The 27833-nt window shown below is 43.1% G+C and overlaps 1 protein-coding gene across 1 annotated transcript in view; it reads right to left on the bottom strand.

Moving 5' to 3' along the window:
• Window positions 1–27833, bottom strand: part of ABCA4 (ATP binding cassette subfamily A member 4) — a 221770-nt gene that overhangs the window by 65353 nt on the left and 128584 nt on the right. The window contains exons 26-31 of the mRNA XM_033916873.1: window positions 15679–15884; window positions 12347–12395; window positions 10795–11027; window positions 9383–9507; window positions 7226–7324; window positions 4355–4544 (exon numbers count right to left, since the gene is read on the bottom strand). Coding sequence (XP_033772764.1) covers window positions 4355–4544; window positions 7226–7324; window positions 9383–9507; window positions 10795–11027; window positions 12347–12395; window positions 15679–15884 — 902 coding nt within the window. The remainder of the gene's footprint in view (window positions 1–4354; window positions 4545–7225; window positions 7325–9382; window positions 9508–10794; window positions 11028–12346; window positions 12396–15678; window positions 15885–27833) is intronic.

Here is a 27833-nt window from a genome sequence, read left to right as displayed (position 1 = left end):
ACCAATAACAGGCCCCAAGCTCTCCCTGCTTCAGCCAACCAGCATTCTTCTCCCCGACGTCAATTCTGCCGTCGGGAAGAGGAAGGCTGATCAGCCCAAGATCGTGATCAACCTATTGGGGGAAATGCTGCCGGGTCCTGCTTTTGCGGAAACAGAAAGTAGGCAGGACCTGCCAGGAAGAAGAACAAATGCTTCACTAACCTGTCTCCCGCATTAGCCCGTAGCGAACGCTTGCTTCAGGACTCTCAACATGTGCGTGCTAGCTTCCCTTCTCCCCCCCCTCCCCGGACATAACTTCCGGTTTCGGAGGGAAGAGAAGAGAAGCCGGCACGCACATGTTAGAGCCCGGAGCATAAGTTCGCTATGGGCTGAAATCTCCAAGCCGGTTTTTTGGGGTTTTTTTTAATGTTCAGCAGCGGCAGATGACAGCTGGGTGGAACGCCCAGCTAAAAAGCCCTAGGGAGAACACTGGAGAGGAAGGCTGATCGGCCCGTAGATCAGGACGGCAACACGAGTCTATCATAGAGCCCGGGATGGGCTCCGCGATCGACTCACGTTGCCTTCCTGAGCTACTAGTCGATTGCGATCGACGTATTGGGCACCCCTGTGTTAGGGTATACTCGTAATGCCCTTCAACACACATACCCCTTTTGATTCTATTAAGGAATGTATCCATCTTTATTTTTTTTAATTGGACTGACAGTACAGTTTTGACTAGCTTTGAAAGGCTCACTTTCAAATCAAATACACCCATGGCCCAACCTTCCTAGATAAATATCTTATCCCTTATGCTACTAACCAGAATTTACTATTCCCTCCATTAAAGAGCTATTCTATACTCACAATATTATATTTTCCTTTAAAGCTCCTACCCTCTGGAACACTCTCCCATTCGACTCGAAGAATCCCTCAATAAATTTAAGAGCAAACTTAAAACATCCTTATTCAGGGACACATATCAACTATGAGATAGGATCATATCCCCTGCTAATTCCACTTAAGCACAGTGATGAATGAGAACCGCTTTTAAGAAGTGACATCCCCTTCCTTTGTTTTTCCCTTCCCCCTCTTACCTTCTTTTTATAATGTTTTTTTATCTCAATGTATTTCACACTGCCCCAACCCCAGAACCTCTCGTACCAAAATTGTCTGAGTTTTGTCTGTCACTTATGTTTTTTAAATGAAATATTCCCCTTTTTTAATTTGCACCTTAATTTTAATATTGTAAACTGATCAGGTATTCGCTGATGGTCGGTATATCAAATATAGAAGAAACTTGGAATATCTTCTTCTTCAGGTAAAAAAAAAAAAAGATGTACTAAAAAGTCCAATAAAAAGAGTCTTATTTTATCTTCTTTACTTTTCTTTTGGTTTTTTTCTATTCATTGCCTTTAAAAATTATGAAGGCTACCACACCATTTTATTGACATTTTACTATGATCAGTACATTTCTAATGGTGGGAGGTCCCCACCCATGAGATAAAATTGTGAATGATTTATCAATCCACATCTAAGGGTGGGGGCAACAGAATGCCTGTTATGTCCTTGTCTCCCTAGTTGCTAATGCTCTGGGGGGTCCATCCTATTCCACTGCATATAATATAAAAGGGATGCACTGAAGGATCTAGGGAGCAGAAGAGCCAGCAAGAGACCGTCAGAGTTCAGGTTCAGGGGAGTTGAGACAGCTGTGGTCTCTTGCTCTCACTGTGTATGTGAAGTGCTTATGTCTAAGTTGCCAAGGAATGCAAGGATGGCAGTCAACTGTCTGAAAAGGTCTGGAAGGTGTTTCTTCCAGGTCACCATCGATCAAGTCGATCGATCAGGTCTCTTCTCTTCTATGGCTCTTAAGGGAGATCTGCATCCCCAAAATGCTTGTTACTTGGCACTGTTGCTCTCGTTCAACATCAAGTTACATAAGGCAGCTGTTTCATCATCTGCCAATTAAAGGGTTAAGTACCCTTACTTCCCCTGTTGAAGCATTTCCTTGTTCAGATGGTTCATGCTGGGTTTTTTGGTTTTTTTTTTAAATCAGAGAACTTTATAAGGGTATAAGGATATCAAAATACTTCAATCAAACTGATAACAGGAGCTAGAAAATTTGACCATGTAAATCCGCTCATTGGCTTCCTCTCTCACACAGAATCAAATACAAAATTCTTCTAAGAACATAAGAATTACCGCTGCTGGGTCAGACCAGTGGTCCATCATGCCCAGCAATCCGCTCACGCGGTGGCCCTCTGGTCAAAGACCAGCACCCTAACTGAGACTAGTCCTACCGGGGTATGTTCTTGTTCATTATGAACTTGTCTAACTTTGTCTTGAATCCCTGGAGGGTGTTTTCCCCTATGACAGACTCCGGAGCAGCGTTCCAGTTTTCTACCACTCTCTGGGTGAAGAAGAACTTCCTTACGTTCGTATGGAATCTATCCCCTTTCAATTTTAGAGAGTGCCCTCTCGTTCTCCCTACCTTGGGAGAGGGTGAACAACCTGTCCTTATCTACTAAGTCTATTCCCTTCACTACCTTGAATGTTTTGATCATGTCCCCTCTCAATCTCCTCTGTTCAAGGGAGAAAAGGCCCAGTTTCTCTAATCTTTCACTGTACGGCAACTCCTCCAGCCTCTTAACCATTTTAGTCGCTCTTTTCTGGACCCTTTCGAGTAGTACCGTGTCCTTCTTCATGTACGGCGACCAGTGCTGGACACAGTACTCCAGGTGAGGGCGCACCATGGCCTTGATAACCTTCTCCGATCTGTTCGTGATCCCCTTCTTTATCATTCCTAGCATTCTCTTCGCGCTTTTCACTGCACATTGCGCGGACGGCTTCATCAACTTGTCGATCATAACTCCCAAGTCTCTTTCCTGGGAGGTCTCTCCAAGTACCGCCACGGACATCCTGTATTTGTGCTTGAGATTTTTGTTACCTACATGCATCACTTTACACTTATCCACATTGAACCTCTTCTGCTATTTGATACCCATCCCTCGAGCCTGATTATGTCATGTTGCAGATCTTCGCAATCCCCCTCTGTCTTCACTACTCTGAATAACTTCGTATCGTCTGCAAATACCAATGTATCATTCTCCCCCTAATCTCAATCAACTCACACCCTATATACCTATATATATACACCCTATATACCTATATAAACTCCACTCACTGCAACAAAATCTTCTAATAATCCCTTCAAACGGACATATTATTTATGATTTTACACATTCTGCTATTTTCTTAGTCAACGGTCCCTCTCTTTGGAAAGCTCTTCCTACACAACTAAGATTTGAAACTTTATTAGAACAATTCAGAACCAACCTTAGAACCTTTCTGGATCAGGACGCCTATACCTACCGTTCCTAGTCTCCCTTTTCCCCCCCACTATCATTCAAACTTCAGAGCCCTGAACAAAGGATGCAGACTGGTGTTTACTTTTTTTTTTTTTAGTTTGTTTCCTTCTCTTTTCTATTATATTTTGTAGTTCACTCTATTCCCCCATTTTTCCATCCCTTCCCCCATCTCCTCCCCACCATTGTTATTTTTAATGTACTTATTGATATTCCCTTGAAATGCGGTATATCAAAGAGTACCAAACTTGAAAACTAGAATTTGTTTCTAAGAGATTTATGTTCTTAAAATTACCAAAAAAAAAAAAAAGTCTCTCTCAGACCTTCATCTCTATTTTTGACTGATCTCCTGCACGAAATGTTTACATTTAAGTCTTTTTGCGCAGTAAAAGACGACAAAAAATTCAATTCAAGAAAATTGGATTCAGTTCTGTCCCTCCAACAAAAGTGAACCCTATTGCTGCCATCCCACGGGGCCATTCAGGTGCAGTCCTTCAGCTAAAAGGACAATCGAATCATCAGAGACAGTTCTAGAAGCCTCAAATGATATTATAGTACTTGAATAATTAAAACTGATGGATTTGTTTTACGTTAGTAAAGTAGCTGATCCATCAAGGTGATTCTTGGAGCACAACATTTGTTACTATCTGCATTGCAGTACTTTGAAATAAATGATTTACTGGTGTTTTGTTTGTCAAGCCAGCAACTCTGTTCAAAATGCAGAGCCCTTGCCCAGCAATCATGATCTTTCTAGGCTCATTAAACAATCTGCTTCTCTTTTTCTTTTTATGTTGTACTTACTTTAATGCTTGCGATGGTTCTCTCCCCCTATATTGTGGACCTGAGTGTATGAAACACAGTACTGATTTTTTTTTTCTTATTAGTTATAATTTTCTTCTCTATACCCTTTGTTATTTCTTTATCATGTATCTTTACTATCCGAGTGGAATAGCTTGGTTAGTTAGGTCATCATAATTACTAAAAAAAAATAACTAAACCAAACAGTTCTGTACCTGTGGTGGGAGGTGTCCCCCAGCTCCCTCTGGGCATTCTGGAAGCATGATGAGTTTATTCTGGCTGCTGCATGTGCAGGAAGGGGAGGGATTGTCTGGTGTCCATTCTTGCGACAAAAGTATGTTGGTGATGCTTGGAGGAACAGGAGGCACTGTCCAGTCATGTGAGGTGCCACTGCAGGGGTAATGGCTGCATGGAGAAGAATTTCAAATAGGCTCATCTTATCGGAGTATCACATCTGCCAATCTCCGATTGGCTAGTTTTTGGGAGAAGGAGATAACTCTTATTTATCCACTGAAGCACAGTGGGCAAAATTAATCTTTCAGAGAAATGGCAAACAAATGGTAAAATTTCAAAATACTCCCCCCTCAGATGGGAGAACTGGGGGCGTTATCATCAGACTATGACTACTCCTAAACAGAGTCTGCTTTTTCTCCTGCTCACACCCCTCTCTGGCTTCTGCTCTGTCCAGTGGCGTAGTAAGGGGGGGGGGGGGGGGAGGCACATCCTGTAGGCAGTCAACCGGCACAGGTACCTCTCCTCCCTGGCACCTCTTCTCCTCTCCGTGCCTTTTCTTTTTAAACACCCCACCCCCACCCCACTGGTATCTCAGAGCCCCATCTGGAGAGCCTCTGCGCATGCGGGGATGTCAACGTGATGACACCACGCATATGCGTGATGTCATCACGCCGATGCCCAAGCACTTCCGGATGCCCTTGAGCCGCCGCCCCCAATTTAGGGCCTCTTCTATCAAACTGCGCTAGCAGTTCTTAGCGCAGAGACCCGCGATGAATGGCCCGCGCTGCTCATAGGAACTCTATGAGCGTCAGGAGCAGCGCAGGCCATTCAGCGCAGCTCACCGCACTACAAACTGCTAGCGCAGCTTGACAGAAGAAGCCCTTAGTGTGCCGCCAGCCTGCAAAGTTTGTGAGACACCGCATCAGCGTACTCAATAGTATTAGGGCAGAGGCCTTAGATCAGTGTTTGTGTGTTCAAGGGGCATGTGGAATTTCTAAAACAATACAGAGATTTTCTTCTTTCACGGACGCCCTCTTCACTATAGCACATTCTTTGAATGATTCAAGAGCTGTTAATTAAAATGTTCTGCTTTGCTTAAAAAGAAACAGTCACTCTTACGAATCAGCATGAAGGGTTTGCCTGGACAATGATGAACACAGAGACCTGTTGTAGTTCCTTAAGTTCTACCGAATGTAAATGAAGCATACACTGGGGAAAATTGAGTGGTATTCTACAATGGACATTCCAGGATCAGTGGCCTTTATAGACTAGCGTGAAATGTCGGGATATATGCTCAATTTTGGGTGCGCGGAATTACACCGCCTGAAATCAGGCATAAATCGCGGTGCTCAAGGTGGGCACGGATCCCTCAAATTTTATAACACTGCCCATCCATGCCCCTCCATTGCAGATCAGCCAGAACTCTTAGGCGTTATTCTATTGCAAGTATGTTTTCACATTGATCTGCTGTTTTGGCATCTTGCTTTTCATGCTGAATATTTGGTGTAGAAGTAGCATCTAACATTCAGTGCAATATACAGAATTTCCTCTACACTGTATATACATGCGGAAGAATTGTTCACTTAGGGTCACCAGATTTCCTCTTTAAAAAAAAAAAGGACACCTGGCTCCACCCTGGGTTTTGGAAATCCCCGGGCACCCGGACAGTCCTCTAAAAAGAGGATATGTCTGGATTTCCCCGGACATCTGGTAACCCTATGTTCACTAAACATTCAACAATAACCTGCTTGACCCCCCCCCTCCCCCCAAGAATGCCTCTGCTACAGAGCAGGAGGCACTGGATTCTTCAAAGAGTCACTGGGTATGTGTTGATAGAAGAAACATGTAGGAGGGGTTGGAGGCCCCTAACCAGGAGACTAGGGAATAGTATATAAAGGAAATGAGGAGTAAAGTCAGGGCTTTTGGTCATCCTGATTCTCCCACCAAAGCCCTAGTACTGAGAGAGACTCCTGAAAATACTGACAGCTTCTGGTGGGAAATCTGTATAGGTTTCTCAGAACAGTAGCCATAAGTATGTGAGGAACGAGGGCGAAAACCAGTGCGGCTCACCAAGAGAATAATTTGGGACTTTGTTCTCCCAAGTGTCACCAGGAGAGGACAGAACAAGAATTGTATGGAGCCCCATCTCGAGGGATAGCTGTGAGAGTGAGAGAGACCCTGCTTACAGCAAACTCTGTCTGGAGTGTATCAGCTTGGCAGGAAAGATAAAGTGGACCCAGGCTGAGGGTAAGACCCGGAGTTGCTCACTGTGTGTAATAAAGGAGTTGAATGAAGGACTGGGAAAAATGATGAAAGTGTTTTTGAAGTGACTTGATCATAAACAGCTTTGATAAAGCAGTGTCATTAAGTGAATCGTAAATAGTTTGAGAATTATCTGTGCAATCAAGTTCAAGTAAAGTTCCAGTTATCAATTGCACCTTGGACTCTGCTAATTTCCTTGATAAACGATAAGGTAGTGGCTGAGTGTGGTGACTGAACTCGGGAAAGTAATCCTTTGGATTAAATCCAGCCCTGGCCTACACCCAGCTCGAGACAGATAAACCTTTACTTTTTCTTTGTAAGCCCTGGTTGCAGGTACCTGGCCTGAAGAGCTGGCCAGTGCTCCGAGACTGTGTGTGAGACCAGTGTTACCGTATACCTGCTAGCATTTTAAAAATTATTTTTAGATTTTTAACATAAGTATCACAAGACAAATTTTTGCTTCAAGAAACATAATGCAGATAGGGAGATAAAATAATATAACCTGCAAACACAAAGAACGCGTTGAAAGTATATGCAATAATTTTGTCTCTCTTATGTTTATACTATAAACAGAATGAAATGAGACTTACAATAGGGGTGTTTCCTTCATACAACGAGTTCCAAATCCAGGCTTTTTCAGGAAAGCTTCGGCCAGGGAGGCAACTTGCTTGCTGTCAGGCTGTTCATTACTAGACAGATTGGATAAGATTTATTCTGTCAGAGAGTAAAAGCATGGCCATGGACTCCAGTTACATCATCACGGCCTAGACTGAGGATTCCAGATGGATCTCCTTTGGGGCTTGATGATAGATTCCCTTTGACTGGATCGAGATGCGGTGTAGAGAAAGACGTAGGGATAGAAAGACGACAATAATGCCCACACCTCTTTGTGCGATATCCAGCTTCGGATCTTTTCAAAAGAAGCTTAAAAGTATCCAGTTCATGTATGCCTGTGGGGTCTGCTAACCATCTTGGACTGATTTTTGCACTGTACGTCATTTTCACTGTCTGTCCATTGTCTACTGCAGTGTATCTCACACTAGTGTGCCTCCTGAGATTTCAGGTGTGCCGCGGTACACATGGCGAGAGGCACGTCCTGTAGGCAATCAGCAGGCACCAGCATCTATCCTTCCCTTCTGGAACCCCCCCACCCCCACTGGTGTCTCAGGGCCCGCCTAAAGGGCCTCCACACACATGCGGACATCGACATGATGATGTCATGCATGCACATGATGTCATCATGGTGATATTCGCGCACTTCCAGGTGCCCCGAGCCACGGCCACTACCTTTAGTGTGCCGCAGCTCGAGAAAGTTTGCAGGACACTGGTCCACTGCCTTAAATTACTGCTGTGGTTGTCCTTTGTATAGTGCAAAATATAAATGTACTGGATGACTGCATTAGAAGTGCAAATCTATGTGTGGCAGCAGTCCTAGAAGTTTCTGCTGCATTTGAGAGCATCAGTGGGGGTCGGGGGGGGGGGGGTCTGCCCTGGTGCTGTCTTGGTGGGGGCGCTGGCACTCCTCTTTCTCTCTGCCCCATCTTTGACTCATCTCTTTCCTTCTTTTCGCATATCCAGCAGACTGCCAAAACTTGTTTCTTTCTCTACAACATTGCTAAAATCTAGCCTTTCCTTTCTGAGCAAACTAGCAAGAGCCTCATCCACACTCTCACCTGGAGTACTTCACTAGAGCTAAAAAAGCTAGCTAACAAAGAAAAGCAAAAGAAGCGACCTTTGGTGCTCAATCTTTTTATTCGTTCAAGACCCGACACGTACGTGTTTCAGCCATATGGCTTGCCTCAGGGGTCTTTTCCTTAATGAGAAGCACTTTGTTTTCAAACCTCCTCTTATAGTACAATCTTATAGTAATATAGCAAAATCTCCTCTTATACATTACATTACGTTTCTAGATCGCAAAACCTCACAGATCGATGCGGTTCACAAGAAGCAAGAAGGTAACAATAACGAACAGTGCTAGAGGTTTTTGGCATGGGCCAGCGAGGTAAATGCTCTGATACTCTCAACTCCCTATTTAATGGAGTGGCCAAAAAAGATCTTCAACGCCTCCAGCGTGTACAAAACACAGCAATCCGCCTCCTACACAACCTCGACTACCACGACCCCATCTCCCCAGCCCTCCGTGCAGAGCACTGGCTTCCGATCAATCAACGCTGGGCATTCAAGGCCTTGGTAATAGCACATAAAAGAATCTATGCCACTACCCCAGCCTACATAGAAGCCAACCCTGTACACCCCCACCCGCCTCCTCCGCTCAGAAATGGAAAAACACCTATGCATCCCCCCAGGAAGGTCTCTCCTGTCAGAAACCGCCCGCAAACGCTCCTACAGCCACTTCATCCCCCAACTCTGGAACCAACTCCCCCCACAAATCAGACTAGAGAACTCATTGACCTTCCGGAAAGTGGTAAAGACCCTCCTCTTCAACTAAAATTCCAACTGCAATCTACTCCCCATCCCCCCTTAAATTCCCCCTTCCTTTCTGCACTCTCTTCTCCATTCTTCTGAACTTGTACTTAAGTTGCTGTATAGTCATTGCACTGTCCAAATGTATTCCACTGTGAATGTTTGCTTGTAACCCATTCTGAGCTACTGGGATAACAGAATAAAAATTGAATTAAATAAATAAACTATTTTATGAGGTCAGAGCATTTACCTCGCCGGCCCACGCTAAAAACCTCTAGTGCCATTTAGTAACAGGAGCCCTAAAATAACAGGAACTCACTGACCTGAAGAAGTTGACCTGCTGTCCATACATCCAAGGATGCAATGTCAAACTGGGATATTCTCCAAATGGTGGAATAATGGTGGTAAATGTCAAAGCCAGCAACACAAAACTGGGGGGTAGCACAATCTGAAGGAACAGAAATATAGGGCAATATTTACTAAAACATGGCAACACTAATGTGCAATAATGTGTTAGTACATAGACACCACTGAGATTTATGGAGCCTGTAGATAGCATGCATTAACAATGTTAGTGCTTATTACATGTTAGGAAATATAGCTCAGAGTGTTAAAAATAAGTCAAACAATTATAAATAAAGTAGGGCTGCAAGGTAATCACACTTTACTTTGTGATTAATGCATTAATAATTAATCACAATTAAAAATGCACTTAATTAATCACAGGATCCCTCTGATGCAGGTGGAGGTAGGGTGGATGGATGGGTAGGTGGGAGATTTACTCTGATTATATTATTAGATAAAAATTTTGGTTCTTGGTACTAATCAGAGGATGATTGTAACTATTGTTTTGACACGCATTTATATACACTTTTTTCTGTTTAATTAAAAAATATTTAAACATAAAAAATGTAATTATAAAAAAATTAATCACATTACAGCATCTCATGGTTCCTGCAAACATTTCTTTTGCTCTCTTCCATGCCCAACTCTTGTCATTGGCGCAATCCAGATCCCCATCCATGATTCATCATCACTCCCCCCCCCCCACACACACGCAAGTCTGCCTTAAAGGTAGTCTTCTGTAGGTTCCAAACTGCAGCAGCCTGGTCCAAAGTTTTACTTCTGACTAATTTTGCCCCTGCAGAAACAGGAAGTGATGTCAAAGGAGGTGGGATGGGCCAGAGGGAAAGCTTTAGAGCAGGCTGCAGGGGGGAAAATGAGATAATGGATCTGGAGGAAAGAAGAGAGGAAGGGACGAAAGAGAGAGATGTTGGATCTTAGGGAGGAAGATTATCAGTCCTTTAAGGAACGGAAGGGAGATGGGATTGATAAACCACATTTCTGTGGTTGCAATCAAAGCATTTTTTCATATTATTTACAGGTACTTATTTTGCACCTGAGATATTGGAGATAATGGAGGGTTAAGTGACTTTCCCAGAGTCACAAGGAGCTGGAGTTGGATAAAATGTTTTGGGTTTTTTAAAGTTGATTTGTATGATTAATTGTAATTAAAAGTTTTAACCAAAATGGAGCCCTAAGATAAATTTTAAAAAAAAAATCAGACAGAAGTTAAAACAGCACAATTTGGATCATAAATGTATGTAGTCAGGACCTCTGGCTCTCAAGAAATGCTTGGAATAGAAGTCAGGCTTTCTATGTTATTCATGAGGCCCACTACAGCTGTCTGTACTCACTGAGGGGGCCACTGCCCAGGAGTCTATAGGAATAGTACCTGAGCAATGAAGTCTTTCTGACTTCGGACAGAATGGTGGAATCTTTTGATAATTAGTGCTCTGAACTGCTGATGGAGAAGTTCAAAATGTTTAATTTGTCGAGACCCTTTGCCTTCAGTCCCAGGAGCATGCTGGTCAGGAACTGTGAGAATCGGCAGTCCTGAGGAACCGCTGGTAGCATTCTCAGATGGTCTTCTAAGGAGAAAATGTGGTACATTTTCCAGAACACTTCCTGTGCAGGACAGATTGAAACAAAAATCATTGACTAATGGGATAGGTGATAGCAACTCTTATTAATTTAAAAGAAAATTTCTATGAGAATGGCATTGATAAAACATTGTACAGTAAAAAGAACATAAGAACATAAGATTTGCTGCTGCTGGGTCAGACTAGTGCCCTATTTGAGTCTAGCCTTATTTGCGTATGTTCTGTTCTAGTAGGAACTTATCCAACCTTGTCTTGAATCCTTGAAGGGTGCTTTCCCCTATAACAGCCTCCGGGAGATGGGAGAACGTTCCAGACCTCCACCACTCTCTGGGTGAAGAAGAACTTCCTTAAGTTTGTACTGAATCTTTTCCCTTCTAACTTTAGCGAGTGCCCTCGTGTTCTCTTCACCTTGGAGAGGGTGAACAATCTCTCTGTCTCAATTTCCTTCAATATCATGAATGTTTTGATCATGGCCCCTCTCAGTCTTCTCTTTTCAAGGGAGAAGAGGCCCAGTTTCTCTAGCCTCTCATTGTACGGCAACTCCCCCAGTCCCTTAACCATTTTTGTCGCTCTTCTCTGGACCCATTCAAGTACCTTTCTTTGCGAGCATAATTCGTTCCGGAAGCATGCTTATAATCCAAAGCACTCGTATATCAAAGCAAATTTCCCCATAGGAAATAATGGAAACTCAGACGATTTGTTCCACAACCCAAAAAAAACTTTAATAAAAAATACTGTACTGTATATCGTACTGTGGGTAAACTGCATGTACATTGTGCTTGCTTGTATTACACTTAATTATGCTCAGTTATGATGCTTGTGCTGTGCTCAGCTGCGCTCAGCAATATTTGTATTGCGCTCAGCTGTGATGACGTGACGCGCATATACGTACTTGTATTGCAAGGCAACACTCGATCAAGTTAAAATTTTATAAAATGTTTTGCTCATCTTGCAAAACACTCGCACACCAAGTTACTCGCAATCCAAGGTTTTACTGTATTTACATATGTCATTTCAGAAAGAAAATGTTCACTGGGCCTAGTTGCATTGTATTCTGAGGGGACAATGCAAGGCTGTATTTCACTGGGTTATTTCAGAAGGTTTCCTCCATTTCTGATGACCTGGGGAAAGGGAGGAAGTGCAATTTCCTCCTCATTGCTTTCTCATCTGTCCTTCTCTCTCCATCCCTAGAGTTTGTAGTCATATCAAACACAGAATCCAGTGCAGAGTTTGTGATGCCGCACTGGTGAAGATGTGCAGGGTGTGCTTTCAGGTACATGTCGTAACAAGTTATTTACTGAAGTAATTGAAAAAAAATAATGATTGAATCCCTTTGCTGTTTACCTGAATTTTCTGTCTCAGATCCACTCTCTGCTGTGACCTTCAGGAATATCTAATGACCGAAAAATATGAAGCTTCAAGTTACAAATCACCATAAAGGAGTTATGCACTGTGAGGAGATGGGGAAGGGAGGGAACAAATGGAAAATTTCATTCCTGCTGCAGAATAATACTGTGAGTGATCCTACTGTATGTCCACTTCTTTATTGATTAAATCATTATTTTATATATAGTGTTCCAAGGTATATACTGGCCCACTTATGAACAGTAATAGTCCCTTCGACTAACATGGATTTAATAAATATTTTGCAAATTATGAAATATATGATAGGATTGCAACTTTTAGAGAAAATAAGTGAACATTTTAGAGGGGCTGGTAGCAATCTGATGTGTAAATCCCAGGCAGTAATGAAATACTTAGCCGTTTGGGTAACATCGCTGAGGTCCCATTAGGTGAATGAAAGCTAGTTTGTAATATATTCTACAAAAGAGGAATTTTTAAATATATATCTGACATATATACAGACACATAGAAGGCAAAGGCTTTCCTCTATGGAACTTACAATCTGGTCAAGACATAGAGATATAACTAATAAAAAGTTCTGGGAAATATATTACCTAGGAAAAAAAAGTTCACATCAAGGTGGCCTTAATTGCTCTTAAATCTTTCCAGTCTCCAAGAGGAGGATATTAGTAAGAACAGTAGCTTAGTAAGTGGTATGGACCACCCGGGCACCAGCATCTCTTCTCTGCCCCCACTCCCCACCGTTCCCTGCGTACCTCTTTAATTCTTCAGTGGCGCAAGTAGCATCTTCCACTTGCTGCTCACACCGGCCTTGACTCCCTTCTGACATCACTTCCTGGTCTCAGAGCCAGGATGTGATGTCAGAAGGGAGCCAAGGCCAGCACAAGCAGCAGGTGGAAGATGCAGCTAGCACTGGTGAACATTTCAAGAGGTAAGCAGGGGGGCGGGGGCACCCAAGTGACAGGGAAGAGTGAGGGATGCACAGTACAGTGATGCTAGGTGCCAAACTCTTTCGCTACACTACCAAGTACGAAGATACCTGTCATAGTTCTTCTTTGACCCTGTGCTATTGATACTGGTGTAATCATTCTTTCATCTTGAGTGTTGATAGCGGGAACAATGTACTAGAACAGAGGTTCTCAAGATACCCGCAATGAATATGCATGAGATAAATTTGAATGCACCCCCCTCAATTGTATATAAATCTAGTTCATGCATATTCACTCTGGGTATCCTGAAAACCTGACTGGCTGGGGTGTTCCCTAGGAATGGGCTGCTAGACATAGTGGTGTAGCAAAGGAGGTTGGCATCCAGGGTGGTGGTGCCATACAGCCCCCTACTCTTCCCCACTGCTTGTTGCTTCCCCCCCCCCCCCACTCTTCCCTGCTGCTTGGGCACCCCCTCCAACTCTTCCCTGCCACTTGAATGCCCCCCCCCTCCGTACCTATTGAAATGTTCACTGGCATGAGGCAGCATCTTACACCCACTGCTCACACCAGTGTCGGCTCCCTTCTGATGTCACGCACTGGTCCCACAACCAGGAAGTGATGTCATAAGGGAGCCGATATAGTGCAGGCAGCAAGTAGAAGATGCTGAAGTGTCCCAGACATTCCAGGGTAGGGTGAATCCTGCGGTGATACAAAGTTGTTTGTGGTAACCAACACATCTGGGTGTCATCCATGAAGCCAAACATAGCACAGCTTAATGAAGTTGAACAGAGCCACGGTGTAAAAGTAATTAACGGCAGCAGTAATTAAAGGCACACCTTGCTATTTTCTTATTTTCAAAAGGTTAATCAATGCAGCATTTGTTTTTGTTAGGATTTATTTGCTAGCTTTTTGAAGAAATTCAGTCAGGACAGTGCACAATAAGAATAACCTAGACATAGACAATATGCGATTAAACAATATAAAAAATTTCATCAACACTAAACACTAACAGTATGCTGCGTCCAATGTTGCCTGTAAAGGGGAAGGAAAGGAGACAGATGCCAGACCATGGGACGGGGTAAGGGGTGGAAAGCGAAGAGATAAAAATGGAGAGAGGTGAAGTTGGAATAAATCATGTAAAAAGGAGAGTTGGGGCACAAGCTGGATTGAAGGGGGAGAGGGCAGTTTATAGAAAGAGGACAGAAGCATATGGAAGGGGGCAGAGGCCATATGCTGGATGGAAGGGCCAGAGAAAGCAGGCAGACAGTGGATAGAAGGAAGAGATTGAAGAGAAGATGAGGAAAGTAGAAACCAGAGATAACAAAGAAAGAAAAAAGAAATGTTTTGGGGTTTTGTTTTGTGGTTTTAGAATAAAGTAGTATTATAGCTATGTTGATAAATGTTTATAAATAGAATATGGAAATAAGGTGATCTTTTTATTGGCCTAATTTTAATACTAACTTTTGGAGACCAAAACTCCCTTCCCCAGTTCAAGACAAGATACCATAACAGCAGTATACTGTATTGACCTGAGGAAAGAGTTTTGGCCTCTGAAAACTAATTGAAAATGTATTAGTTTAATAAAATGGTATTAGCTTATTTTCCTCTTTTTTATTTCTATTTGTAATATGTAATGTGGTGATTATTTGTCATTTTAAAAAAATTTACATCTGCTATCTTTATATTTTGCACAATATTAGGGGAAATGTGTTACTGTTTCTGTGGTATTGCATTGTATGCAGAGCCTGGCTTCTTGGTGGTTCAGTTTAACTTTTGTCTACGTTTCTATTTTTAGTTTGCGATTGCTTATTCCATACTGGGCAAGGGTGTATCTGTGTTCTGTGTGTATGAAAAAGATATGGATTTCTATTAGCACTGACTGTGCAAAATCAATCGATACTAATCTAACTTGTTTAGTTTTCCAGTGGGTGTGTTGTGTGACTCATATAGCAGAGGGGGTTGTTAACAAATGATCGGCCCCAGGTGTCAAATACACTACATACGCCGCTGCTACTGAAATAAACATTTGATCTCTGATTTCAGATTGCTTCTTCCCCTCCCCCCCCTTTTACTAAGCTACGATAGAGGTTTCTACCACGGCCCAGAGTGCTAAATTCTCCGAAGCTGTTCTGACACTGCTATGAGTGTTAGAGCAGCATCGGAGCATTTAACGCTCCAGTCTCCGGTAGGAACCTTTAACGCGGCTTAGTAAAAGAGGGCCTTTATTATTTGCTGTGTTATAGCTCAATGTCCATTATTTATATTTGGTCAAAAATTATTTTTCATTATTCATATTTACAGAATAGTACATTATGCTATTTGGTACAGCTCTAGCACCTGGTTGGGTAGGGGATCAGTGAGATGAACTAAAGAAGTTCTTACTTCCTCCAGTGGTGTGTCAGAAATTCCAAAACTGCTGAGCCCCAGGTCAGGCAGCATCTCCTCTAATTCTCGGAAGAAGCTAGCGTAGGCCCTATGCTTGAAATCTTTGCCGGGCAGAAGGTAGACGAGTTCCTGGCCAATACTTTCAATTAACTTAGCATCAGGGACATGGTGATGAATTAGTTCAGTGAGAGCGCTCACATCCCCTGTTAACAGCAAAACATCAGAGATTTAAAATGGCATGTTCTGCACACATTACCCTATCTGGTCCTGATTTAATTAAACCAATTTAATGATTTCCTGAAAAGAGATGGTGGAGAACGGGATTTCAGTCCATAAATATTGCTCCATTTCAGTATCATAAATGTATTTGGACCAAAAAAAATTATACTTTAGCAACAGAGTTCAAACCAGAAGGTCTAGAATCCTTAGTATGAATTGTAGGCCTGTCTTCTCCCTTTACTCTTGCTCCCATCTCCTCACTTTCCTTTGTCTTGCTTCTCCTATTTTCTCTCATATACCTTGGTTCTTTCTCCTATCTCTTTCTTCTCTACCTTGGGTCACCTCCTCCTTTCTTATCTCATTCTTCTGTATGTTGAGTCCCTCTCTTTCCAATTTATCTTAGTTCACATCAGTCTTTATTTACCCCCCACCCCTTCTCTCTCTCCTTTTTATCTTCCTCCCTTTTCCAGGAAACATTGGCTGATACAGCATTATACTGTAGATCTCAACTTTACTGTCCCCTCTTTATGAAAGCAACAAAAAAATTCAAATCAAAATTCTAAGGAGCAGTAAAGTCTAACTTTTGCAATACTAAATTTAATCCATTCAAGTGATCATGATGCCGAGTCTAAAATGTCTAAAAGATGTTGGTAATAGGGCCTCAGCCTGTCCATAATGTGGGGCGGGGACATTTTGGTTTTCTAAAACCTTGCTTCTGTGAATTAGACAAACATGTTTATGGGTTTACATATGAACCCTTAATGCATGTTAACAGGCATGAACAAACAAAAAATCCAACACGACTGCAGTTGAAAATCGAAACGAGAAACAAAAACCCAAAACCGCAGTGATGATGTACAGGACGCCAAGGCTTTATTAGACAATCATAAAAAACAAAAAACAGTTTGTTTCCAAAAGGACTGTTTTATGTTTTTTATGACTGTCTAATAAAGCCTTGGCGTCCTGTACATCATCACTGCGGTTTTGGGTTTTTGTTTCTTGTTAACAGGCATGAACACAAGCTGTGGATTGATTGTACGCCTTGTAGCATAAAATACCTCAGAGTGAAGAATCTTTGTCAAGTTTGCTTTTGTGTCTCTTTGCATTTAGCAGCTTACACTAAGGACACTGGAAAGCGGAGAAGTGCATTTGGGATTTATTAACCGCCTTTATGATGAGATTCACCCAAGGCGGTGTAATTTGGATGTGCATTGTAAGGGTTTTTGGTGGTTAAATGGATTGTAGATATCTTGTTTATTTCAGGTGCAGGGATTTGCTGTTCTTTTTATGGTCTTATGAATTGCCACAGGATGCTTAATGTTCTTCGGCAGTAATTTTAATTCACAATATTGCTCTGCTGTAAAATGGGATCCATTCTGAGTGGGCTTAGGTCTGTAAGAGCAGTACGGTATATCTTTGAGCGACTGCTCTGCTCCATAGTGACATTTATGGGTTGTTTTTTTTATGTAGAGCAATAGTCTGGACTGATCTGAATTGAACTGGACTAGATATCTTTAGGTGAGTGCAAAGACAGAGAGAGACTGACCCCATGCAAAGTGTCCAAAAGCAAGTCTTACATAATGCAGCAAAGTAGCCCTTGATACCGCTCTCATCTGCCTCTCAGGTAGGAGTAGCTCATGTATTCCCTGAGGAGTCTGCTACACAGATTTTATGATGCTAGGCTTGTTGTGGGCGACATCAGGAGTGTTAATATTTGTCAGATCTCTTGTGAAACTGACATTTTCTAATTTAGCACATGGGAGCTCAAGGGTTTTCTTTATAGTTTTGGTTAGATCCTTCTGGGGTTTCTATCATTTTGCTAAGTGGTACAGTAGTGTAATGCTTATTTGGGTATTTGCTATTTGTTTTATGTAAGAACATAAGAACATAAGAAACGCCTTCACCGGATCAGACCTTGGTCCATCTAGTCCGGCGACCCGCACACGCGGAGGCCCAGTTAGGTGCTCCCTGTTGGAGACTCTGATTTCCCGTATCCCTCGATATGATTTGTGACATTTTTATCTCTCTCTTTATTACCGTATATACTCAAATATAAACTGGCCCGAATATAAACCGTGACCCCCAATTTGGGCTTTTTTTTTTGGGCCCAAAATCTCGGTTTATATTTGAGTATATACAGTATGTTGGTTATATTGTTTACTATTATATCATATCTAGGTTTTATTGTACTTAAATATGTATTTATTGTACGCACATTGTTCCTCACCTTTGAGTCTTTAAAAAGGTCCATATTAGGGAGCACATGAACCACTTACACATACTGTATATATATTAACATGCTGCTGAAGTATTTTTCTGTAAACATCCACTTAACTTACATAGGGCAAGATTCACTAACCTTCCCGATCCTACACGATCCGTGGGCAATCTGTGGAAGGCCGACTGATTCACAATGCGACCTCATACAAATGGGGGCAATCGAAGGCACGCCCTCTCCCCCGACCACACAGATCACTGGAGAGTGATCCTGACGCATGTGCAGACCATCTTCTTTACCTGTAGATGGTCTACGCATGCTCTCCACGCAAGGAAGAGCTACTACAGAGCTGGAAGCTTTTACTTTTTTTTTTTTTTTTTGTTAAACCCATTTTTTTTTTTTTTTTTCGTGAGCCCATGGTTTTATCCCACGGGTTTAAAGCGGGGCTGCACTGTGGCATGTTCTGGAACTTAACAGAACATTCCGTAGTGCAGCCCCGCTTTAAAGCCGTGGGCTAAAACCACAGAATCGGGGCAGCAAGAGCAGGAGAGTCAGGGCAGAGCGGGGTTTTTGCATTAGAGTCATTTTGAGATTGGATGCCAACACTTTTTTCCCCTCTACGAAGCTAATAAAAGAAAAACCCTTCCTGTTCCTGCTCTTTGCCAAGGCTCCCAAGAAAAGAGGAAGCCTTTCCTAAATTATACAGATATTTGTGAGGCAGGAGAGTCAGGGCAGAGAGCAGGGCGGCAAGAGCAGGAGAGTCGGAGCAGAGAGCAGGATTTTTGCACAAGCAGTCACTTGTTTTTGGATCGGCCAGCCCAGTCAGTGTTCCTGATTTTTTTTTTTTAGTGAATTGTTGCCTTCCTACATTTGCATGCCATTCCCCCTCATTTGCATGCGTGGATCGGATCGGGAGTAAGGTTAGTGAATCAGGTCGGGGTCGTAAAGTGGTCGGGACACGATCGGTGTCCTTAGTGAATCTAGCCCATAATGCATATTTGCAAGGGAGGTATTCACTGGAGCAGAGCATAGACAAGACATAGGCCAGGCTCCTATTTATTCAGGTAACTTACTGTAAAATGGTGTGAGTACCCAACCACACTTAGTGCTTGCGTTTACACCAGTTCTATGGCTGGCATAAGTACTTACATCTAAATGTTAGGTAAATTCAGTGGCTTACCAAGGGGGGGGGGGGGGGGGGGGCGGTCCGCCCTGGGTGCCAGCCCTGAGGGGGTGCTCCGGGCCTTGCCGTTCAGTCCCCCCCCACCCCCGAAGGACCGCTCGCCCCACTGACCTTCCTGCACCACCTGTGAAGCAGCCCGCAGCAGGATCGCGACGTCAGTGATCCCTGAGCTGCTTGGGCGCTGCTTCCTGCGCCGCGGTCCCGCCCCTCCTCTGATGTCAGAGGAGGGGCGGGACCGCGGCTCAGGAAGCAGCACCTAAGCAGCGCAGGGATCGCTGACATCGCGATCCTGCTGCGGCTGCTTCATAGGTGGTGCGGGGAGGCCAAGGGGGCGAGCGGTCCTTCGGGGTGGGTCGGGGCATCAGGCCTTCAGGGTGGGGCGGGCGGGCAGGCAGGCAGGCTTTCAAGGGGGGACAGGCATGCCTTCAAGGGGGGGGACAGGCCTTCGGGGGGGTGTGTGCAGACCTTCAAGGGGTGCAGGCCTTCAAGGGCGGGAAGGCAGGCCTTCAAGGGGGTGGGACGGCCTACAAGGGGGTGGGACAGGCCTTCAAGGGGGTGGGACAGGTCTTCGGGGGGGGGGGTACAGGCCTTCAGGGGAGGGTGCAGGCCTTCGGGAGGGGGTGCAGGCCTTCAGGGGGGTGCAGACCTTTGGCGGGGTGCAGACCTTCAAGGGGGTGCAGGCCTTCAAGGGGGGGCACAGGCAGGCAGGCCTTCAAGGGGGGACAGGCCTTCGGGGGGGGTGCAGGCCTTCGGGGGGTGCAGGCCTTCAAGGGGGTGCAGACCTTCAAGGGGGGGACAGGCCTTCGGGGGGTGCAGGCCTTTGGGGGAGGTGCAGACCATCAAGGTGGTGCAGGCCTTCAAGGGGGGGACAGGCAGGCAGGCCTTCAAGGGGGGGACAGGCCTACAAGGGGGGGACAGGCCTACAAGGGGGTGGGATAGGCCTTCAAGGGGGGGACAGGCCTACAAGGGGGTGGGACAGGCCTTCAAGGGGGGACAGGCAGACCTTTAAGGGGGGACAGGCCTTTGGGGGGGACCCTGGTTTAGAAGTACACGGAGGGAAGGGGGTGTTCAAAGAGACGTGCATATGCCAAACTTTGGGGGGGCGGGAAGAAATAATGGGTCTGAAAATAGAGGAGAGGGAGTGAGATGATGGACCATGGGATTTAGGGAGGGAAGGATCAGAAAGGGAGAGAAATTGGACACAAGGGATGGTGTGGAGGAGGGATAGAGATACTGGATAGGAGGGTAATTGGGAAAAGAAAGGGAGAGATGGTGGACTCTGGGGTGGTGGGGAAGGAAGGAAAGATGCCGGATGAAAGGGTAGTTAAGAAAAGGTGGATCTGTGGAGGGAGATGAAAAAAAGGAAAGATACCAGACTTCCTGGGGAAGGAAGGGAAATGGAAAGGGCAGGCAGAGTTGGCAGATGGATGGTTAGCATGCAGAAAGAAGAAAGAAGGAGACCCTGGCAAGCAAGTTATCAGAAGAAAACCAGAGCTTTGGACCAACAAGATTTGAAATATAACCAGACAACAAAAGGTAGAAAAATTAATTTTATTTTCTGTTTTGTGATTATAATATGTCAGATTTGAAATGTGTATCCTGCCAGAGCTGGTGTTGGACTGCAAATGTGAGCTAGGATTTAACAGAGAGAGGAAAAGTCCTTTTTGTTTCTTTATTTTATTTACATCACAGCGCCAGTGTGGTTAGGAGAAGCCAAAGGGGGTGAAAAAGCTATAAAACCCACCAGGAGTTTTGAAAAAAATCACCTAACTGGGCAGGAAAATCGAATTGAAAAAACAATTCAATAGGCTGAATCGAATCAAAATTTTTTTTTCCTGAATCTGGCAGCATTAGTTTGCGCTACTGTCTTAGACTTTAGGACCTGGGATTGGGGAGAGATGGCATCCTCAGTACTTTATAATGCAAGTGAAACGAGGATTTGGTCAGACTTTTGAAGGGTCTGCAGAAAAAAAATATTGTATAGGCCGGGGACATGAGACAGCAGGAAATGGGAACTTTTCTTCCTTCTATTTTTGTGAATGGAAAGGCTGAGGATGTCAGAGAGTTCAGTTAAAATATGTGCTTTATAAGAAAATATAATAATGTGTTTTATAAAGTTTATAGCATAGCTGGCCTACCCAGTGAGGTGTTCCTAGTGGTGGTGGTGGCAGCGTGTCAATGTGTTGAGAGGAAGAGGTGGTCTGGGAAATTCTGCTGAGCAAACTCCGGGCCCATTTCCACCCCCCAGTTAGTCCACTCCACTCAACTGGTTCACACACTGAGTGGGTCTTTGGGTGTTGTTTGGGATCTCTTCCAGTGGTTTATCAGTATCTCCTTCTGGTCCAAGGAAGGAAACTTTGTTATCCTTAGCATTGACCTACAGAATATGTTTGTAACAGCGCTGCTTGTGTGGCATTAGGCTATGTAGTGATCCAAAGAAAAAAACAGACCTTTGCACATTTTTGCACTATATGGTGGGTGTATGAGGAGATTCACATTTCCTGCACAGCTAAGTCCATGTGAAGTTACCTTGTGTTGTATTTGACATCTAGCAAGGTCTCTGTTTGAAAGGAAAGATCTAAACTTAAAAATGAAGTGGCCAGAAGTTATGGTAAAAGCAGATAGTGTAGCTGGTTTTAAGAAAGATTTGGACAAATTCCTGGAGGAAAAGTCCATAATCTGTTATTAAGACATGGGGGAAGTGTCTGCTTGCCCTGGATCGGTAGCATGGAATGTTGCTACTCTTTGGGTTTTGACCAGGTATTAGTGTCCTGGATTGGCTACCATGAGAATGGGCTACTGGGCATGATGGACCATTGGTCTGACCCAGTTAGGCTATTCTTATGTTATGTTCTCATCTGTAGGGGCCTTTGTTTTCACTTCTTATTTTAATGTATTTTTTTTCTGGGAACTTATCAGTGTTTTTTATAATGGGAACAAAAATGGAAGAGAATTAATGTGTGTGGGATGAGGGGGTAACTAATTTCTTCAGCTAAATAATTCAATCCACTTCAAACAGACATAGGAGAACTCACGTACCATTCACACACCCTCCAACCAAAAACGTCAAAAGAAAAAATCTGTTCGACAACCTCCTAGCCATTCGAGCTGCAACACTCGACCCCCAACTCTACAACCAATTGACATCGACCACAGACTGCAAAACCTTCAAAAAGAAATAAAAACCCTTCTATTCAAAAAACACATAAAACCGAACTAACACAATCAGAACTGTCCCAAGTATCACCTGCAACTACTCCATATGTACTTCTGATGTCCTGACAATTCAGACATAATTTATGTTATGTTATGTTTGGAATATAAGAAAATTTTCACTGCCTGTTTCTATTCTGACCATTTATTCCGTTTCATGGTCATTACAAAAAATATTTTTTTACATGGGGGGGTGTCAAAAAATGATGGGCCCCGGGTGCCACATACCCTAGGTACGCCACTGGGTAAATTAATACCTAGTTATGCTAGTATTCTATAAAGGAAAGTTGGCATGTACTTTTCTGTATAGAATAAGCTCTTACTGCACCCTCCAGAGACCTAATTCTAAGTGCCTTGTTATAGAAATGCCCCCTACAGTAAATGTGATTTAACAAGTAAATCATATGAAACTTGATGTAGCCAATACCACTGCAGTTAAAATAAATCCAAGTAGCTATGATGATAAGACATCAATTGATTTGACCCAATTCTACATGACTAAAGGGAGATTATTTTTCAAGAGGGATTGAAAGGGGAAAATTCTGTTTTGGATTAGACCCCTCTGCATGAGGTAAGTGTTGGTATTATAACAAGTGTGGTTACTTCCATTGGCTTACTGGATCAGAAAACTTTATGGAGAAATGGCTCCATCTTGTGGGCTCTCTGAAAATTGCACATTTACATTTTCCATGGCATGAAACAACCTTATGAAATACTACTTTATGCAATGTGAGTCCTAGATACAGTAGAACACACTACTTTCTCTGAAAAGAAGAGGGAGGCAGGCACACAGTATGGTAATATAATGTATAAAATTTATAGCTCACCTTAGTCATCTAGTTCAAGGGAAATAAAAAAAAAAAAACCTTAGGATATATAAAATTCAGAGAACATAACCTTACAAAATCACAGATCAAGCACGGGATGTTTGTGCGCTGATCAGCTGATTAGCACAGGATTAGTGTGTGAATCCTTAGGAGGAAATTTTTGTAAGGACTGCCTAAAGTTAGATGGCAGTAGGCAACTGAAGCACACTTACCAGCACCTAATTATTTGCAATCAACTTTTAGTGTGATGATTGAACATGCCATTAAAAGCCAATTACAAAACAATTAACATAATAAATAGGCGGCACGAGGTGTCTTCTGCGACTGTCGGCTACGTCCCTGGCACATAGCAACACCTAGTGATGCCTAACACGGAAGCAGGCATGGTTAGGGATGGTGCCAGAATTAGGAATCACTATGTGCGATTCTCTGAAGCACCTAGGTGCTGGAAATTTAGGCCTTTAAAACCCTAGCCTACGTTTCCAGCGCATAGAGTCTGTGGGAGTTGCGATTCTGGAAGTGGCACCCATCGGTGATTGACACGTGGCAGGCACCCGTTTTGTGGCACCACTTCCAGCCCCTTACTGCCTATAAGATAGGTGGCAGTAAGTGATCACACTCTTATGTTGATGTAATGGCTACATATTAGTGCACGGCTACTAATTGAAAAAAAAAAAAAAAAAAAATGAAAGAATTGCCCATTTTACTGCTGCAATGAAAATGGCCATAGCACGCAGAAAAACCCCCCAAAAAAAACCCTACAATAGGGTGTGCCAAGGCCACTTTCCACCACAGTTTAGTACACAGACCCCTAAACCTATAATATAAAAATAAAATATACCAACCAATTTTAATCAAAAGCCTTTGAAAACAACCGTCTTTTTTTTAATGACCTCTGAATTGCATACAATTTGTCATTTTCCTCACCATTTTCCAAATTTAGAGAGAGATGCAGGAATACTGTCCAAAATCTTTATTTTTTTTTAACTTTAGACTGAAATGCTTCAGCAAAATCCCTTGGTTTCAAAGCCAGATTTGCCGTCCAATTGATCCAGTGTATATGGTGAAGAACTCTCTTCCAGCTCGAAAAGCATTTTAGGTGTGTCTTGAGAATGTGCAGGCATTCCTATGCTTGTACTCTCCTCAGTCTGTTTCTTAGTTATCTAGTATGAGTCTGTAGTGTCATGGGTGGGAACTGAAGAAGGGAAAGCATGACTGCATATGCTTGCTGTCCACAGAGAACCCCATTACAGCAGACCTGCCACATCTCCTACATTCAGTAGGACATTCCCGCATTGGTAGGTTATCTCCTGCACTCCCTCTTAGGAAGTTAAGACTCCTGCTGAGGGATGGAGCACTATTCTTCACATCTTCCTCCAATGTGGTCCAGCATCTCCCCATCTTGCCACCACATTGACCATCTCTCTTCTTCATACCTCCCTATTGAGGCTCCTCCTTAGCTTTTCCTGTGACAGAGTCATCATTGTGGACTGTTGTTCTAAAGCGTACAAGTTTCGACCAGGTTCCATGCCCTGAAACACGTTTCCTGTTGCCATGTGAGTGGGACTCGACCGTAATTTTCTTCGTACTTGAAGACGTCTCCACAGTGTCTTGCTCTTTATTTACAGTGCTGATACCGTTACAGCAAAAACTAAGGAGAAGTCAGGAGACAGCACAGGGGGATGGCAAGAAAGAGGGATGCTGAGCCACATGGGGGAGGGAGAGGAGGAAAGATGGTAGGTGAACCATTTTGGGGAGGAGGAAGAAAGAAGAGAGATGTAGGATATGAGGAAGAGTACAATTGGGAGACAGCAGGAAAGAGACAGGTAGAGATGCTGGACCACATTGGTGGAGGGGAGCATAACACCAGTGATGGTCAGCAGAACACCAAGCATTGCCAGCTGAATATTGGGTCAGGTAAACGGGAGAGGTGAAAAAGAGGGAAACTAACGACTGGAGGGTGAAAGGAGGAGAAAATGTAATATGGAGTGGAGGAGAAGGAAGAAAGAGATAAATAGATAAAAGAGAATATCAGTGTTAGAGAGATGTAAAGAAGGAAAGGAAGACAACAAGGGGAGAAAGAAGAAATGAAAATGAGATCCTAACAAAAAAAACATTGAGAAGAATCACACAAGGACAATGGAAGAGAGAGACTGGAATCAACCAGACAGCAAAGGCAGAAAAGAAAAATATATTTTAAATGTTTAGACAGCTTTGGGGAAAATTTATCTTTTGATTTTTGTATTTTGTAGCATAGTAGGAAATGCATTTCTGTTTCTCATTTGCTGGTCCGTCACTGCTTACAGAGTCTGGCTTTCTCTTAGGTTTTGATTTTTATCTCACTATTTATTTCTAATTTGTGGCTTTTTTATTCTGTATTGGGTAAGAGTCTATCCAGATTCCATATGAGCAACTGAGGTGAAATATTCTGTTAACAAGTGGTTCCTGTGTAGCCATCCAGCTTGTTCTACTGTATTTTCCCAATAATAACATATTGGTGTTCTAGGACCTGGTTTAATGTTTACAGAGCTGTCCTACTTCCTAAGACAAGAAAAGTAACTGATCAGGAAGTTAAACAAAGACTTGTGTGATGACAGGAAGAAGGAAAATGGTTATTTTTAGTTCTTCTCAATCACCCTGTTGTTACTGGTGTAAATAAAGTATTTATTTTAGTATTTATATACTACTTCTGGCCTAAGTGGTTTACATTCAGGTACTCAAGTAATTTTACCTATCTGTCCCGGAGGACTCGCACTCTATCTAATGTACCCGGGGCAATGGGGGATTAAGGGCTAGATTCACTAAACCCGACAATCACAAAACCCTGATCCGATTCACTAAACTTCTGCCCGATCTGATCCGCCCATGCAAATGGCATGCAAAAGTTGGAAGCGATCGATTCACTAAGCAGAAGAAGAAACACCGATTGGGTTTGCCGATCTGAAAAGAAGCGACTGCTGAGGACCAGTCGCTTACTATCCTTGCCAACTCTCCTGAACTATCAGTATCGAGGTTACAAGTCCATATAAAGCAACCATCAAAATTAAAAATAAAACTGTTAAACCATACAAACAGTAAATATTCAATAAAAAAGTTTTAAAAATGAAAAATAAAACTGTAAATTAACTTTAGATATGTATAAGAATTCATTTTTTATATATTCTGTAAAAAGTGCATTGCGAGCCTGTGGTTTTAACCTGCGGGTTTAAAATGTGTTCTATTCGATAATCTGGCTTCACTGCTTCGGTCACAAATAATTCGTTTTTAAAAATGTCCAACTCGTAGGGTCAGCAAAAATAAACTGCGGCCACATCTCCACCTTTCTTTGGAGCTCACTTGTGCTTTGCGGGTAGCGAACATTCGACACCCGTCAATGACGTGTGAGAAAAACCCTGCCCACTAACTACGTAGTGAAGGGCGAAGAGCAAGTGCATGTGTAAATTGCATCAATAACCAACAAGGATTTCGATCGCTCTTACAGCGATCCATGGGATTGCCCAACGACAATCCAGATCAGTAAATTTAATGAATTTAGGCCTAAGTGACTTGCCCAGTGTCACAAGGAGCAGCATGGGATTTGAACCCAGGTGCAGAGGCTGTAGCTCTAACCACTGTGCCACACACTCCCATTTTTTGGAATGACTATGGGATTAAGGCATACCACAGGCCAGTGGGCAAGGCTGGAGGCATGTGGTAAAATCTTCCCCTCAAAAATTGGGCCCCCTAAACAATTTTGTGCAACTTCAGTTTGTCTGTGTAGAAGCACGGAAGGTGCATGCACACTTTGGTGACTACAAAGCTGAGGGTCACTATGTCAAACTACTTGTCAACAAACCAGGAAAACGATGGGATAGATGAAAAACATCAGTAACTGAATAGATTACATAAGACTGCTTGTCCAAACCGTCCTGTAAAAAAGAGAGTCCAGGCAGTAGTATCTGATAAGATTTAAAACTAGGCAGCAATCTTGCAAATATCTGTAAAAAAAAAAGATGGCTCTAAGGCAGGGCTGCCCAAGTCCGGTCCTCGAGATCTACTGGCAGGCCAGGTTTTCAGGATATCCACAATGAATATGCATGAGAAAGAGATTTGCCTGCATTGCCTTCTTAGTATGCAAATCTCTATCATGCATGTTCATTGTGGATTTCCTGAAAACCTGGCCTGCCAGTAGATCTCGAGGACCAGACTTGGGCAGCCCTGCTCTAAGGTTATTCACAGGGTCCATTGTGGTTCTAAGATTGTGTGAGTTACTTTTGTACCTGTGTATATATGCAAAATGGCTGCTGCCTGCTGTATAAGCCAGTACACACGTGTACTCCTCCATGTCTTCATACATATTTTACAAAAGGCTCCATGTTCAGCAGTCTTTAGAAAAATATACTGGAATTATGAATATTCCTGTTTGGACATTTGGATTCTTAACTTTTTATGCAAAATGGGCCTTCATGTCCCACATGATTTAAGGAAATCACTGACCCTTAATGCAGCAGGA

Source organism: Geotrypetes seraphini, chromosome 12 (assembly GCF_902459505.1).
Source record: "Geotrypetes seraphini chromosome 12, aGeoSer1.1, whole genome shotgun sequence".
Taxonomy (NCBI): domain Eukaryota; kingdom Metazoa; phylum Chordata; class Amphibia; order Gymnophiona; family Dermophiidae; genus Geotrypetes; species Geotrypetes seraphini.
This window is presented reverse-complemented; position numbering and strand designations above follow the sequence as displayed.